This window comes from Anabrus simplex, chromosome 5 (genome assembly GCF_040414725.1).
Source record: "Anabrus simplex isolate iqAnaSimp1 chromosome 5, ASM4041472v1, whole genome shotgun sequence".
Lineage (NCBI taxonomy): Eukaryota > Metazoa > Arthropoda > Insecta > Orthoptera > Tettigoniidae > Anabrus > Anabrus simplex.
Window position 1 is genome coordinate 299658788 of NC_090269.1, and position 16629 is coordinate 299675416.

The window sequence follows — 16629 nt, forward strand, 5'->3', positions numbered from 1 at the left end:
ATTCGCTTGACCTGGCTCCGTACGACTTCTTATTTCCCCGCATGAAAAGGGGCATGAAAGGACACCGATTTCACAACACTGAAGAGGTCAAAAAGAAAACAAGGGAGGAGCTGACAGCCATTTCTAAAGATGACTACAAAAAATGTTTCAAATAGTGGAAGCGCCAGTGGGACAAATGTATTAGCTGTAACAGAGAGTATTTTGAAAGGGATAAGGTTGTTTTGTAAAAAAAAAAAAAAAAAATGAAAATATACAGCTTTTAAAATATATATATATATATATATATATTTTTTTTTTGATACTCCCTCATATATGTGTTAGCTGTTCCCATGTTTTCTTCATCTAGAAATGACAAATTTTACTATTAGATGGCTTACTTTATCCTTGTCTAGTCATACTGATGCTAATGGCAGGATTTTCCCCATATTCTTACAAATCACGATCACTTGTTGAAATCAACAGATTTGTTTTCACTAATAGTAAGTAACAAGCCTAATGGTAAAGGAGAATATGGAAATTAAGAAGCCACACATATTCAATCTGTGGTATACATGATGTAATACAGTTAGCTCCATACCTTGTCTAGCCTTGATCCCAAATGCTAGCTGAAAACATGCTATCTACAGTATGCCAGTACTGGTAAGGGAATTTCAGATTTTGTCAGGTTAAGCAGACGATATTGTTCAGAACTTGTAACAATACAAAATATAAATGAAGGATTCAATAAATAGTTTATGCTACAGCTGCAGTGTTTGTCAGAGGTTCATCAGCTTTAGGCTCAGGAACTTCTACTGGCTTAGTCTCTTGTTCAGTAGGGACCTCCTCTGGCAGTCTGTAAGTCTTCAGTCCAGGTTCTTTGGCAGGCATCCAGTCAGGAATGATCTTGTCATGCAGACGCCACTGACCATACTGGTTAGATAAGTGTTTTTCAAACACGACATACTCCAACACATCTTTAGCCAAAATCTCACTCCCATGCATCAAACGACCAAAGCGATCATAAATCGCCAAAACCTATGGAGAAAAAGTCACTCTTTGTTACCAAGTTGTGGTATATTAAAGATATAAAACATTATAATAATACACAATTAATTCAAGAATTTTTTACTAAACTACAACTGCAGTATACTGCCATAGATCACCATTTAAAAAAAAAAAAGAGAGAGAAAAAAAAAGAAGAGATTGTGAGAGACAAACAAGGATGCGTAGTATAGTTCTTGATCGATCTGGTTCTATACTAAGATATCCTTAATTCTAGTTTGTTCATACTAAGAGAACTACGTTTTAGGCTGATTGTCCATGAGCAGGTAAAACGCCAAACTTTTTGCCTATTCTACATGAGCGGCCTGTAAACAGCGCCAAAACCGCTGGCCACACGTGCAGCCATTTTCTACCAGCGATAAACCTGCCATACTATAATGATGGATGTCGTACAAATAGGTTGTGTTGTCGGAACTGTTCAACTACAGTTATTAGCAATATTAAATCGAAACCTGGTAAGAAAAGACATTGGTGGACTCACCCTGCGTTATCGAATCGGCTCACCACTGGGCAATTTCATTTAATGTTTTGCGAACACAGGAGCTATCCGGAAGTGTTTTTCCAATATTATACAGTGTCAGTTGCTTCATTCGATGAGCTGTTTGAACTTATTAAGGTGCATATTACTAAACGAGACACCGTGATGAGGAAAAACATTGATCCAACTTGTGGTGACATTAAGGTAAGTGCAAATTACAACTCTAATATTTTTACATTCTATTTATTTATTATGTAAGAAAATGAACCAATCAATGAAGTATCCACTTATAAACAAAATTTACAATACCAAAACATGAAATGAATTAATATTATTGACCATATGTCCGGCTCCATGGCTAAATGGTTAGCGTGCTGGCCTTTGGTCACAGGGGTCCTGGGTTCGATTCCCGGCAGGGTCAGGAATTTTAACCATCATTGGTTAATTTCGCTGCCACTGGGGCTAGGTGTATGTGTTGTCTTCATCATCATTTCATCCTCATCACGACGCGCAGGTCGCCTACGGGAGTCAGATAAAAAAGACCTGCACCTGGCGAGCCACACATGTCCTCAGACACTCCCAGCACTAAAAGCCATACGCCTTTTCATTTCATTGACCACATGAGAAAAAAACACAAATAAGTTATTACATAACTGTTCAAAGTAGTTTGAAAAAACTTGCAAAATTTGACCTTGTATGTGCATTGCTGCATGTAGGGGCATTCTGTCAAGTTTGGGGACGAATGATGAAAGAAAAGCCTTGTGTCCATTATTATCCGAATGTCTTTCCTCTTTTTGTAACTACAAACTTGTAGCCAATATACTTGTTAGGTCCTTGGTAAAAGAGACAATACATCTTTCCAGAACAGTTCACTTGCTAATAACTTCATTAGGATTGTTACATCTTCGTTTTCTTCCACACCTTTCACCTGGAGCAGAATTACTAATTATAGGTGACGAGTTGGGGGAGTTTGCAGCTGATTCATTTTCATTTGGGCTTGTATTGTCACCCAGTGTAGTCTGTGCTGGTTCTTCAACATGATTTCCTTCGGTTCAAGGTGGAGCAATGTAAGACGATGTTGTTTGGTTACCTTTCACACGAGGTGAAGGGAACTGTAGTTGGTCATAGTACACGCACTGTTTTTTTCTTTGATGCAGGTTGACCAGTGCCTGTGACCATGACGGACCTGTGGTCTTTTACAAAGCAGTCCCTTATAGCCATCCATTTAACTGCAAAAAAAAAAAAAAAAAAAAAAAAAGAGCCCACGTATTTAAAATCCTTTCAGATACTTTCAATCTTTCAAAGTATTTTTTTATAGGTATTTGGCTTCAGGAATGACTTTTGGAGATTTGGAGTATGAGTTTCAATATCAAGAAAAATGATTCCAAAAATTATCAAAGTAACCTGCATTGCTATGTGGAGTGTTTTTCAACCAAAGGAGATGCCATCCCCTACTAAGGAAATTTGGTTGCAGATAGCTGAAGATTTTGAGAAAATCACGCAGTATCCTAACTGTATTGGAAGTGTTGATGGCAAACATATTAGAATTATTTGTCCACCCAACTCAGGTTCAGAGTATTTCAACTTCCAGAAGTTTTGTCTATTGTCTTGATGGACATATCAGATGCGAACTATTACTTTACCGCCATAGATGTTGGATCTTATGGACATGAAGGTGATTCAAGTATATTCAAGAAGTCAAATTTGGGAGCAAGACTGAAGAACAATGCTTTAGATTTTCCACCTAGTGAACCACTACCGGTACCATACAACTGTACGAAAGGACCTGATGTGCCCTACGTATTGATCGGGGATGAGGCTTTTGGATTATCTAAGCATATGATGCGGCCTTATCCAACAAAGGGTCTTACGCATGAAAAACAGGTCTATAATTACAGGCATTGCAGAGGACGGCGTATGGTAGAATGTGCCTTTGGGATTCACAGTAACAAATGGCTAGTACTGCATTCATCCATGTTAATACACCCGGAGTTTATTTATTATTTATTATATTTATTTATTATAATTATTATTTCCCTCCAGATCTACAGTATTTCCTACCTTAGAGATCCTTAATGGAGAGAAATAACATTGCCCAAGCGAGGTGAACATATTCAACTATACTCTAGATAAAATAATAATGTGATAATAATAAGCATAAAAATAGATAAGAATACTCGAATAACCAAAACAACAATTAAGTTAAATAAAAGGTAAGTTAATGGAATAGTGGGCCCTCCCCACAGTGATCTCTGCGCAGAGGGTCGTGGTATTCACCTGCTATTCGACGATTACCAGAAATTCACGAGGCTACTCGCGAATATGGTAGGGGTTTGGTATAGAGAGATAATTGCTCCCCCTGTGGGTGGGGGCGGTATCTCCCGCCTGTCATAAGAGGTGACTAAAAGGGCCCCAGGGGGTCTGAACTTTGGAGCGTGGGTTGGCGACCACGGGGCCCTTAGCTGAGTCCTGGCATTGCTTCCACTTACTTGTGCCAGGCTTCTCAGTTTCACACCTATCCTATCCGACCTTCCTTGGTCAACTCTTGTTCTTTTCCGACCCCGACGGTATTACATATGGAGGCCTAGGGAGTCTTCCATTTTTATGCCCTTCGTGGCCCTTGTCTTCCTTTGGCCGATACCTTCATTTTTTGAAGTGCTGGATCCCTTCCGTTCTTTCTCTCTGATTAGTATTATATAGAGGATGGTTGCCTAGTTGTACTTCCTCTAAAACAGTAATAATCACCACCACCACCGCTCCCCCCCTGCAGTGCAAACTGCTAGTTGGAGCCTGAAAAACTGCCAAAGGTTTGCGAGGCTACTCACAAAGGTAGTAGTAAATTGGTATAAAGGGATAATTGCTCCCCCCGGCAGTGCTGACTGCTGGCTGGGGCCTGAAGATTAACAAAAGGATAATTGTAGAATGACTAGTAGGACCTCCCCTCAGTGATCACTGTGCGATACACCAAGAGTTCATCAGTATTGTGGTGCAGGTCTGTTGTATTCTGCATAACTTTGTTCGACGATGAGATGGGTACCTTTTCGAGGATACTCTACCACGTACTTTGGCAGAAATTGATTAAGTAGGAGGTTTATTGAAGGGAACTGACGTAAGAGAATCATTTTGCCAATATTTCAACAGTCCTGGGGTTCTTCCGTGGCAGAATAAACATTTATAAATATGAAAGATGCACAGACTTGTTGTGACTACAGAACGATCAACAATATGTAAACATATAAAATGAAAAAAAATGTGAACTATGTAAACCTACCATACGTAGACAATATATTTTTTCTTAAGTATATTTCTTTATTTAATTCTTAACCATCGTAATAAAATATATTAACCCCTAATGTATTAATACATTATTTGTTAAAAGTATATGGCAATTTACATTTCGTTGGTGTTGCATCACATGACGATATGTTGACCTTAACGCGTGAAGCCACATGTTTGAAACCAGTTTACATTTAAACAAACACACATAACAAATATATAATAACAAAACTATAGGTAGATTAAATATTACTCACCTCGTTCATCCTTGGCAGTAACATCAATATCATCCCAATCTTCAAACAGCGGACCAGCATTTAGATTTAAATTCTCTATCTGAGTATTCTTTAGATTGAAAATCGTACAATGCAGGTCTAGCCTCAATTTTACAAATAAACTTTTCAGTGTCGAACATGTTTACAAATACGGAACTAACATAAAGAAAATACTACATTCCAGGCAGTTCCTATTGTGCGACAGAGGCGGGTGAACTGCTCACTGCCGCCCCATGGAGTATGATTCGCTGTTCTACCGCTAACGGGAATAACGCCTCTGCTGGCGTTAGAACCGCCTGCCCGCTCATGGACGTGTACACCCGCGGCGTGCAAACTGCCCGTAGTTCTGTTCCGCAAGCGAGTTTGTAGCAGCATTTTACCTGCTCGTGGAGAATCAGCCTTAGTGTTTTCTTAATACATTTCCTGAATGATAACATAGAAACTACATTTTAAAATATTTTTTATCTTGAAACAGACATTTTTATGGTTTTACAAAAGTACTGAACTAGGGTAGTGACATATATAGATCGATAGTGATTCGTAAAGAAGGTAACAATTTCAGAAATATAAAAAATAAAATTGAGAAACTATGATTACATGTCCAATTCCTCATACCATAGACGGTGTTAGTAGGCAACAAAAATGCCTAAAATACACCATTTTTAAACACTGCTTTTGTTGTGAAGAATTATAATTTGTTTTGAATGTTCTTCCTATGACTAAACATTTTCCATTTTTCTGTAGTGTAGACATCAATGATTCCTGATTTCACCCAAACTGCACAAAATTATATGGAATAGAAAAAAAGGTATGCTATATATTATCACAACGAAAGGTATGAAACAATGTAACTCACACAACTCACACGCTGGATAGCATCTGAATTTTGAGAAAAAGTCCAAGTAGCAAGAAATGAATAAATGCATGGCTGTTACACTGATTTTGACAGTGTGTGCACTTCAAGGTTAAGAAGCACTCGAGTGCTACAGGCAAACACTGCAATGCGAATTACATTCAAGTATTCTATATAATTATGATAAATTAGGCTGACTTTTACTGTGTACGTGTGCATAGTGTTTTGTTCACAAGTGCTAATTTACATAGAAAAGCAATTTTTTAGGACAACAATTCATTGCCAAAAGATAGAGAATCAAAGTCTTCTTTAACCCTAAAAGTGGCAGTATTAAATAATGTAGTGGAATCTATCTTGGAGAGTAACGTTTAAAAACAAGTCCTCTATAAATTGTGAAAGAAACCGAAACAATGAGGAGTGTGATGTTGCTACCAAATTTAACATAACCATTGTCTTCAAAACCATAAACCTTGAATTAAATATAAAAGTCAAAATTGGATCACATGTATGGTCACAAAAAAAAAAAAAAAAGCGGGGGAATGAACTATATGTTCGTCACATTCAATACAACCTGAGACAATAAAGTTCGGTGAATGAAATCAGAACGGTTGATCCGGCAATACTGGCGACACACAACGCTGCGTTTTGACCACCTGCTCCTAATATTGCTCAGTTGAGCATCGTGTGTGTGCCGTGTAAGACCTGTTTGACACAGTGCGTGTTTAGTGCGTTGGTTATGAACTGTGAATAGAAATATAAACGACCAAAAGATCAACGTGTAGTTTTGTTTTAAGCTTGGCAAGACACTGAACGAAACACATGTGATGCTGGTACGTGTTTATGAAGATCAAGCACTGTCCTTGAAGTGTGTGTACGAGTGGTTCGCCCATTTTCGAGGAGGCCAGGAAAGTGTTTCTGACAACCCCCTTAGCGGAAGACTAGCGACCGCCGTCAGTGACAAAAACAATGAGAAGGCGAGGACATTAATCAAGAATGATCAGCGATTAACTGTGCACATGGTAGCGGATGAACTGCAGATTAACGGTGAATTCGTGCGACAAATAGTTACCCAGAAGTTAGGGAAGACGAAAACGTGTTTTCATCTTGTGCCACATCACTTGACTGACGATCAGAAGCCGGCACGTTTAAGAGGCTTCACGGGATTTTGTCAAAACGATGGATGCAACACCAAATTTCTTGAACTGTATTGTCACTGAGAATGAAACCTGGTGTCTCAAGTACGACCCTGAAACGAAACAGCAAAGCATGGAATGGCGTTCTCCGGGATCCTCTCGTCGAAAAAAGGTCAAAGCTGAAAAGTCACGCATCAAAACGATGCTCATCATCTTTTTCAATAGTCAAGGCATTATCCACAAGGAATTTCTACCTGAGGGAACGACGTCGAATGCTGCACGGTATATTGAAATTTTGACCCGTTTCATGAAACGTCTACGCAGGGTATGACCCCAGTATGCACAACAGGTTCATGGCTTTTTGTCCATGACAACGCTCGCCCGCACACAGCCAATATCGTCAAACAGTTCATGACAAAAAAAGGGGGTGGTGCAACTTGAACATCCCCCATATTCGCCACATCTCAATCCTCCAGACTTCTTCCTATTCCCAAGACTCAAACTCGCTTTGTAAGGAAAGAGATTTGATGATATTCCTGACATCCAACGAAGCGTGACAAGGCTTCTGAACACCGTCCCAAAGGAAGCCTTCCTACAAAGTTTTCAGGTCATGTATCGTAGTGCATAGTTATGGGAGGAGACTATTTCGAAGGACAGTAAGGTCATTGTCGTGCATAGTTCATCTATGTTGATAGTACAGGACTATTCACAGAACTTTATTGTCACAGGTAATCAAAATATAATTCACTTTTCATGCAGATATAAACCTGGGGATACCCACAACAAACATTACATATAGGTTCAACTGTTTCTGAGAAAAGTACACACTCATTCTTTCTTTGAGCAATTGTACACAATCATGAAGCACATAAAAAATGCCAATAGTGTATCTGAAACACACTATACAAAATTTCAACTGTTTAACGGCGATACTGTTATGGGGAAAAATGTAGTGACATATGATTTCTACTATTACTGCTTGAAGACGAAGAGCATCGTTTCAAAACGTTGTACCGTTTTCATCGTCCTGATATCGGAATAAAGGTCGGAATATGACATTATAAGTTTGCCATGCACGGTAATGAGATCGCGAAGATTACGTAATTGGGCCATACGTCAGAAAAGAATGCATATATTAAGTAAAATAGGCCGTGATTTCGGAATGTATATATATTATACGAACGTATATATTCAAGAAGGCCATGCACGTGACGGCAAAGATATTTATTTTATGAATTAAATATGCCTAGATCACGGACTGAGACGGAAAATTATAAAGGATCCATGCGGCCGTGATAAAATAATAGAAGGTTTTCAAAATTGTTAAAAAAGAAGAAGTAGCTGAACAATAAAAAAAATTCCGTTACGCAAAACGACATAAATTTATCCTCGAGAAGAAAAGTTAATCTTCGTGTAAAGAAGAAGGGAGATATTGCAGTAATTACCGGCTGGAGAACCTGCAAAGCGAAAGAATATTTGGAAATCAAATATAATCGAACGAATATCGAGAAGAGCGAGTTAGAAAATACCCGAACAGTAGTCCGTGTATAGACTCAAGACCCTACGAGGAATCAAGTTGAATATAACGCAGTATAGGTTGATTAGCCGAACAAAAGAAATTTTTAGAGAGTTAACTTGATATATTTTAACTGTTAAACTGCCGCAAAGAATTAACCTTAAATTACTGTCCTAAAAACCTGAATCTTAGATACAAACTTGATACTCATTCCTAAGAGTATGGATGTGAAATTAACTCCCGCTTTGGAAATGTTTCTTTCATATATGACTGACTGCTACAACACGAGAGGCTAAATCGGAGATGGAGCCGGCTGTCCGACAGAGCCCGCCCAGCTGTTTCTACTATCCCGAGTCCCAAAACTACAACCCGATGGTGACGTAACGAAGGATGGAGTCGTTCTACGCAATCCTAAGATGACAACATCGAAGCCAAAGCCAGTCATCTAACGTCAGTGATCGCAAGATAAGTTCCAAAGAGTTATTTTATTTTCTTGAAATTAATATGCAGTAAATATAGTAGTTGTATTTGTAGTGAACATTGATATCTTGTTTTTATGTAGTTCTTCGTGATAAAATCACAGTCGTTGCCATCTTCGCAATGAGAGTGTCCTTGTTGACTTATTATTATTAATATGGCAATAGGTACTTCTTCTAGAGTTTACAATCAATGCCATAACATAGAAATGTTTATAACTGTGCAAGGAGAGATTTAGAATGTAATTTTTAACCATTATGGGACAAAAACATCGTATATAAAGTGACGTAACCCCAATTTTATATTTTTAAAGAAGATAGTTGATTTCTGAACAACCTATATGTGTTTGCTGATACGACACGATGAACTGTGAGTACATATTAATTTATTTGATTTATATATGCATTTCATTTTCAGGCTAACGTATTTATGCGTATAATATATGAAATCTAACCCAAAAGAGTACCGCTGTAGTACATTTATGTGATGTTAAAATGATTTGCCGTCATGTTGGAAATGATAAATGTTTACGTAGGGAAGTTATGATTTGAGTGGCATGTTAATGCGGAATTATGAATAATTATTCGCTGTGATATGTTCATGGGAGTAAATATTGATATATTACGATAATTAATATTGGTAAATGGAGAGATAGATATGTTTATGGATAATTTTGGCGGTAAATACGGCGTATTATGGGCCGATGGTGATGTTTGCCATATGCGGCAAAATATATTATGGTAATGTGAGATATATATTGGGTTAGTGGTACGAGTACAATGAAATACATCGCATATTTCGTATATGGGTTACCATAAACTGTCTTCAAAGGAAATATCCAAGTAGGAGATAAAAGAAGGGAAACTTGTTGTCTTCATAGATAATATATATCAATGTTGTACTGAATATTATTGGAAGTTTGTTGTCGAGAATGAATTTAACTCATAGAATAATCCCATAATTTAAATCTCTACCATAATTAGATAAAATAGGTTACCAAATGCATTCCTACGGAATTATTGATACCTGATTAAATATTGGTAAATCATAAAACATGTTAGGTATAATTTCTATTTGAACTACGATTATAATTTTTTTTTTTACACGATACCTACATTTAATTTCAAGGTGTTATTTGAATATTTTAACCAAATGACATGATCGAGGTGACCAATATTCCTCATTTAAAGAACTATATATATTTGAAATAGCCATTTTGGGCTGATATATATTTGGAACTTATTTGCGATTGCTAACGTTATAACATAAGAAGAAACACAGGGATTTATGACAGAATATCAATTTGATAATGATGAAAATAAGCATTTAAAAAAAAAAAAGAAAGAAACAAAAACTGATGGACACAGATATGTATATTTAGAATGGAGATTACTTAAGCTTAGGGACTTAGATTTATTTTCAACCTAAAAATATGATACTACGTTTTTCAATAGAAAGAAAATGTACTTTCAATTTTATAATTAAGAGAACTTATCCTTATTTTTGTGATGCGCCTAACTAATGGAGAAGAATAGTTGAATCAGATTGAAGTTAAATTAAATTTTATTTTTCTTTGTTAGAGAAGAGGAAGATAATTGATGATGATAATTATTAGTAGATTTTCTTTTATGATTCTGGAATCATGAAATAAATTATAGATTATCCAATTTAGATGTTATTATTTTAGGAGATAGGCTAATGTCATTATGATATAAATAATTTTGAATTAATTCATTTAAAAAATATTTTATTTATTTTCTTTCTTTTCTCTGAATGATTTGGACTTGAAAGCTTGGAATTGATTCTGGATGATGAATGGTATCGATAGTAATTTGCAGAAAGGGAAAAGTGGTGTCTCAGTTGATCTCACGTTAAAATAGTATGATTCGTAGATGCAATTTAATTATCCCTGAGAGGTGTCGCGTGGCAATTTAAGGATTACCATATCAAATATTGTGATAGGAAAACTGAAGGTTACGACATTGCTAAAATACTATGATGCGATAACTGTTTATACGATGAGTATTTAAGGCGAACATAGCTACCGACACTTAGCATCAATTTTATTATGCATTCATCCATTTAATGATCTGTAGGAATGAGAAGGATGATTGAGGGGAAAATAGCCGGAGCAATTGTTAGGTCACCCAAGTTGACGCACATATTAGAAATGGTTGCTCAACTTCGGAGCAATATGGTGCAAGACAGAAACCCCCCTCAGGATGGTGCAACGTATTAAATGCAGTCAAGGTCAGAATACGTTTTGATGCGGTTTCCCGCCAATTAGGACATGCTTTTTAACGCTGTTGAGTTAGATCGGGTCATTTCGTATTATTAGGACGTCATTATCTGTAGTGAACAGCTGAGTAATTCAGTAAACAGTCAATTGCAATAAGTAATGGGGGTCTTTATTCTCATCTTCCTTCTGTTGCAATGAAAAAGTTGATATAATTGCAGAGTACAACTGAACTTACAAGAACGGAATACAGCTTATGAGCGTAGCTATACTAGTCGTTTATTCTTCTTTTCTAGGTGAATGCTGGTGATCAAGCAAAAGTGGTCTGCTCAAAATTCTTTCAGAAATTGTTCGGGATAAGCCAAACCAGGATTAATAATATATCCAAAGCTGTTAAGAAAGGTGAAAGTGTTCGAGAGAAGAGAGGTGGGAATAGAAAGAGTGCTCTGTTTGCTGCAAAGAAAAAAAAAAAAAAGGTGATTGCGTTTATTTCTCCGTTAAGAGGAAGGGAATCGCATTACAACAGGAATAAAAGTCAGAGGCTTTATCTACCAGCAGAGTTGAACATAAACAGACTCCACAGAATGTATAATGCGATTGTTTCCGCGGACCTGAAACTGAAAAAGTGGTTCTTCCAGAATATTTTCTGTACACAGATTAACATTGGGTTTGGGACACCACCCATGGATGCTTGTAGTTACTGTGCTTGAATACTCTTTCAGATTAAATCTGAAAAAGATAGTGCTAAAAAGAACCATTTACTAGCTGATTTGGGAACACATAAAATTCACTCACAGGCTTTTCACAAACTTATGAGGGAACGACCTGCTGACACAATGTCCTTCTGCTTTGATTTGCAACAGGTACAACCACTGCCTAAATTATCAATTGGCGAAGCGTTCTATTTGCGCCAAATATCATTTTATGCACTATTTGTTACTGATGTCAGTATTCAGAATCCAAAATTTTATGTATAGAATGAGACTGTGGCTGGAAGAGGGCCAAACGAGGTGTCATCAGCTGTTACTTCGTTTTTAGATGAGGTACATTACGATAAACCAATCACCTGTATCAGGCTGTTCGCAGACGGATGTGGAGGCCGAAATAAGAACATGCATGTTATCCATGCTCCAGTTTACTGTCTACAAACCAAAGCATCCGCTAATATTTCCATGATCGTTGTCATCTTTCCTGTCAGAAGACATTCCTTTTTACCCACAGGCAGGGTTTTTGGTGTTGTAGAAATGTTTCTTCGTAAGTGCTCTGACATCGTTACTTCCAAGGAATACCAAGAGATCTATCAATCTGTGGGGACTGTAAAACTCTAGGAAAAGAATGGGTTACAAGGAACTACAAGATCCTCGCCAAGCAGTTTAAGAAATTGGACGGGATTAAAGAAATGAAGAGGGTGATTCTGAAGAAAAGTGAGAAAAGTGGTCAGTAGCACGTTACAGTAAAGAGGGAATCAACGTACAGGTTTGATGACCCCTCAAAGCGATTTGTAACCCTTCTGAAACGAGGCATAAGGCTGGGCCAGGTACATGAACCTCCTGTAATAGATAAACCGAGAGCATTACCTGACGCTAAAAAACTGGATGTTGAGAACCAGCTGAAAGCCAGATTTGGAGACAACTGGAAGGAGTTCAACAGTTTGCAATTTTATGTTTCAGCACTACACATCGGTTCAACGTCAGATACTGGTAGGCCAACTTATGATGACGACTGTAACTTTAATTTTTTGCATCGGGAAGAAGGATTACTTGCAAGACTGTCAACATCCATATAGCATTAACAATGTGTTAATAATAACTTAATTTACTGTACATGATGTGCTGTAGCTAACAATAAAGTCAATAAAAATCTTTGGAATCAAATGAACGTTTCAAATCATATTATGTGAATAAAAGGTTGTATCAAAACGTATTTCGTTCAGTGAATTGGTTCAAAACGTATCAAGCGAAATTTTATAATTAGAATGACTTTTTTTTAACTTCCTGTAAAATTATAATCTGCACACTTAATACGATTTGAAATGATGCTCCTCAGATGATGATGCTATATTTTCTGCACAACTAATAAAAATAATTATTATACATGTACACGGTTATTAACTCACATGACTAGAAAACTATGATACGAGATGCTAAACCAGCAGCTAAGCAGAAGTTTGTTTACAAACAAAGCACACAAAGACGTGAGACTTGCAGACTGGAAAATTTAAGCAGTGTTGCTCAAAGAAATATTAACCACATTCTGTGCTTTCTGATGATGAGCTGATAGCACAACAGGAAGAAAATTAAACCTGTAGAAGAATACAGTTGCCAGTTCTAGGATTAATTCATTCATGGGTGGTGGGATATAGGCTTTTCAGGCGTTTGCTAGGCGGGCAATAATTCCATTATGAAGTTTTATCTCTCGTATGCAGTTCAGACTGTGTCTCTTATATAGGGCTTCTGATAAGTTCACCTGCATACACCCCAGCGTCAGTGGGTAGGGCTGACACATCCCACTCTGATGAGTCTAGTGTCAGACCTAAGACGAAACGCTGGTTAATAGAGCAAACGCCTGAAAAGCCTTACATCTGATCTGTTTTTTGACATGCTCTATTGGTGGAAAATTATCTAATTCCCTCCTTGGGAACTTAGAATTTCCATTTGGAATTACTAGGCGGGCAATAATTCCATTGTGGAGTTTTATCTCCCGTATGCAGTTATCAGACTGTGCCTCTTATATAGGGCTTCTGATAAGTTCACCTGCATACACCCCAGCGTCAGTGGGTAGGGTCTGACACATCCCACTCTGATGAGTCTAGTGTCAGACCTAAGACGAAATGCTGGTTAATAGAGCAAATGGCTGAAAAGCCTTACATCTGATCTGTTTTTTGACATGCTCTATTGGTGGAAAAATATCTAATTCCCTCCTTGGGAACTTAGAATAACCAGCAATATATCAATTAAGGTATGGGACTGGGAAACTGCTTTCCAAAGAGGAAAATCCTGTGTTCAACAAAGTGCCAGAAAGTGCTTCAGAAGGTGCCAAATAAGATTCAGCAACTTAAGTGATCAGTCCTGGTAATGAAGACGAGCAAAATGATAGTAATTTATCAGCGAATATGACCATTCCCACATTAGGCCTGGTGTAAAACAGCTGATGTCAAATGAAACAAACAAACAACAACAAAAAAACACAAACCTGTCACTGCCTTGGTTGTAGAGGCTGTGTTTGTTATTTAGATTAGAGTTGTATTGTTCATCCCTAAATTTCAGTAGTCAACCTTGGTTAATACATTAAATGTTGATTAAAAACACATTAAAGATACATGTTTCGACCCTACTGGACCTTCTTCAGCCTTGAAAAAGAATATAAAGTTCATAGAAATACTCCAGAAAAAGACCACACTAAAAGTTCATATGAAAGAATTGATCTTGAAAAGGTTTTAACTAGGCATAATGTAAAAATAGAAACATAACAAAAAATAATAAAGAAGAATATACAATACAAAAAACACTTATTCTTGAAGTCTTGTTGAAAAGAATTGAACAGCATCAGAAATATTGTGCTGTAGACAAGATAGGAAATTGACAATTAGAAAAAAAGAATGAAATTGTTGTCTATAAAGAAAACAAAAGGAACATAGCAAAAACATTAAACTAATAGACTGCAAAGCAGGTCAGCTGTTGATCACAGCAAGGGAGGGGGAAGAGGAAATCATGGGAAGGAGAACTTTTATGAAATGACAGGAAGAGTTGTGACTATGTTTTATCAAGAAGGAGTATTCATCATCATTATAATTGTAGAGTTCCACTTTCCCGGGTACTGTTAATGAGCCTCTTCCACTTCTTCCTGTCCATATACAACTCGTCATGGAGAACATCATCCACTGTCCATCCTCTGGTAACTAGACCAACCTTGATCATGTTCATCCATCAGGTTTTAGGTCTTCCTGTAGGTCTTTTCCCATCCACCTGTCTTTCCAAATTTATTCTGGCTGTTCTTGTAGGCTCCATCATCATCACATGCCCATACCACTGTAGTCCGGATGTGCCGATTTGGTCTAATAGGGATGTCTTTATTCTGGCTTCTTTCCTCACCTCCTCATTTCATAACTTGTCCATCTTGGTCTTCTGGATGGTGGATCTAAGAAATTTCATCTCTGATGATTGCAGTCTTGATGAATCTATTTTTGTGAGGGTGCACACTTCAAAAACATAGGTCAATATTGGTATGAAATAGCTGTTGAACATCATCAGTTTGGCTGGTTTTGGAATCATGTCATCCTATAAAGAGTGTTCTTACTTGTTGGTAAAATTATGATCCCTTTTGCACTCTGTTTGTAATTTCCTTTCTGACCAAATTATCACTGGAGATTACACTTCCAAGGTAAGGAAAACTATCCACACACTCTAGCTGGTGTTTTCCTAGTTTTACACTTGCTAGACACCCATCTTTGTCGACTATGTTTCTTTTGTTTTTTTATAGACAACATATTTCATTTCATTTTTTCTAATTCTAATTGTCAATTTCCTATCTTGTCTACAGTAGTGATGGGACATTCGATTCATTTTACTGAATCGATTCACTTGATTCCGTTCACGTTACTGAATCAATACAGTGATCCGATTCACGGCACATCAGTCACCGCTCCTACTGCATCTGTGTAGTATGTACTGGTAAGACAGCAGCAACAGCATTCAGTGCTCGTTGCTGCCATCTGGTCTTCATACTATGAACTCCTTTCTTAGAAAAAAATGCTAGTCACTCTAATACATCGAAGGTTTCTGGCGATGCAGGATGGGAAAGGCCTAGGATTAGGAAGGTAGCAGCCATGGCCTTAATTATGGTACAGTCCCAGCATTTCCTGCTGTGAAAATGGGAAAACTACAGAAAACCACCTTAACGGCTGCCAACGGTGGGATTCGAACCTACCATCCCCCGAATGCAAGCTCATAGCTACAAGATACTAGCTGCACGTCCAACTCGCTCAGTCATTTTTGAAAATATGTATTTTTCTATCAGATGAGGATTTTTTAAAACCGTCATATTTTGTATAGGCTACCTGAGATGTACTGTTGGTTAAGTTATTGCGTCAGTCGGCTCACTTACTGTCCTCATATGATTGAACTCGGTGTGCCATGGCTCACTATATGTCTCGCTGCAGCGGAAGCTCAGCTCTCCACCAGTGTCCAGTGTGCCGATAAGGAGCCGTGTGTATCTTGTGTCTCACTGAGCCGTGCTCTTTCAAGATTCTTCCGGTGTGCCATGGCTCACTGTATGTCTCGCTGCAGCAGAAGCTCGGCTCTCCGCCAGTGTCCAGTGTGCCAATAAGGAGCCGTGTGTATCTCGT

General features: G+C 37.7%; 1 protein-coding gene across 1 annotated transcript in view; it reads right to left on the reverse strand.

Annotated features, from left to right (window-relative positions):
• Window positions 1–277: 277 nt before the first annotated feature.
• mRpL45 (mitochondrial ribosomal protein L45) overlaps window positions 278–16629 on the reverse strand; it is a 143514-nt gene continuing 127162 nt past the window's right edge. Inside the window, exon 7 of the mRNA XM_067147473.2 lies at window positions 278–1014. Within this exon, the coding sequence (XP_067003574.1) occupies window positions 733–1014 (282 nt within the window). The 3' untranslated portion in view covers window positions 278–732. The remainder of the gene's footprint in view (window positions 1015–16629) is intronic.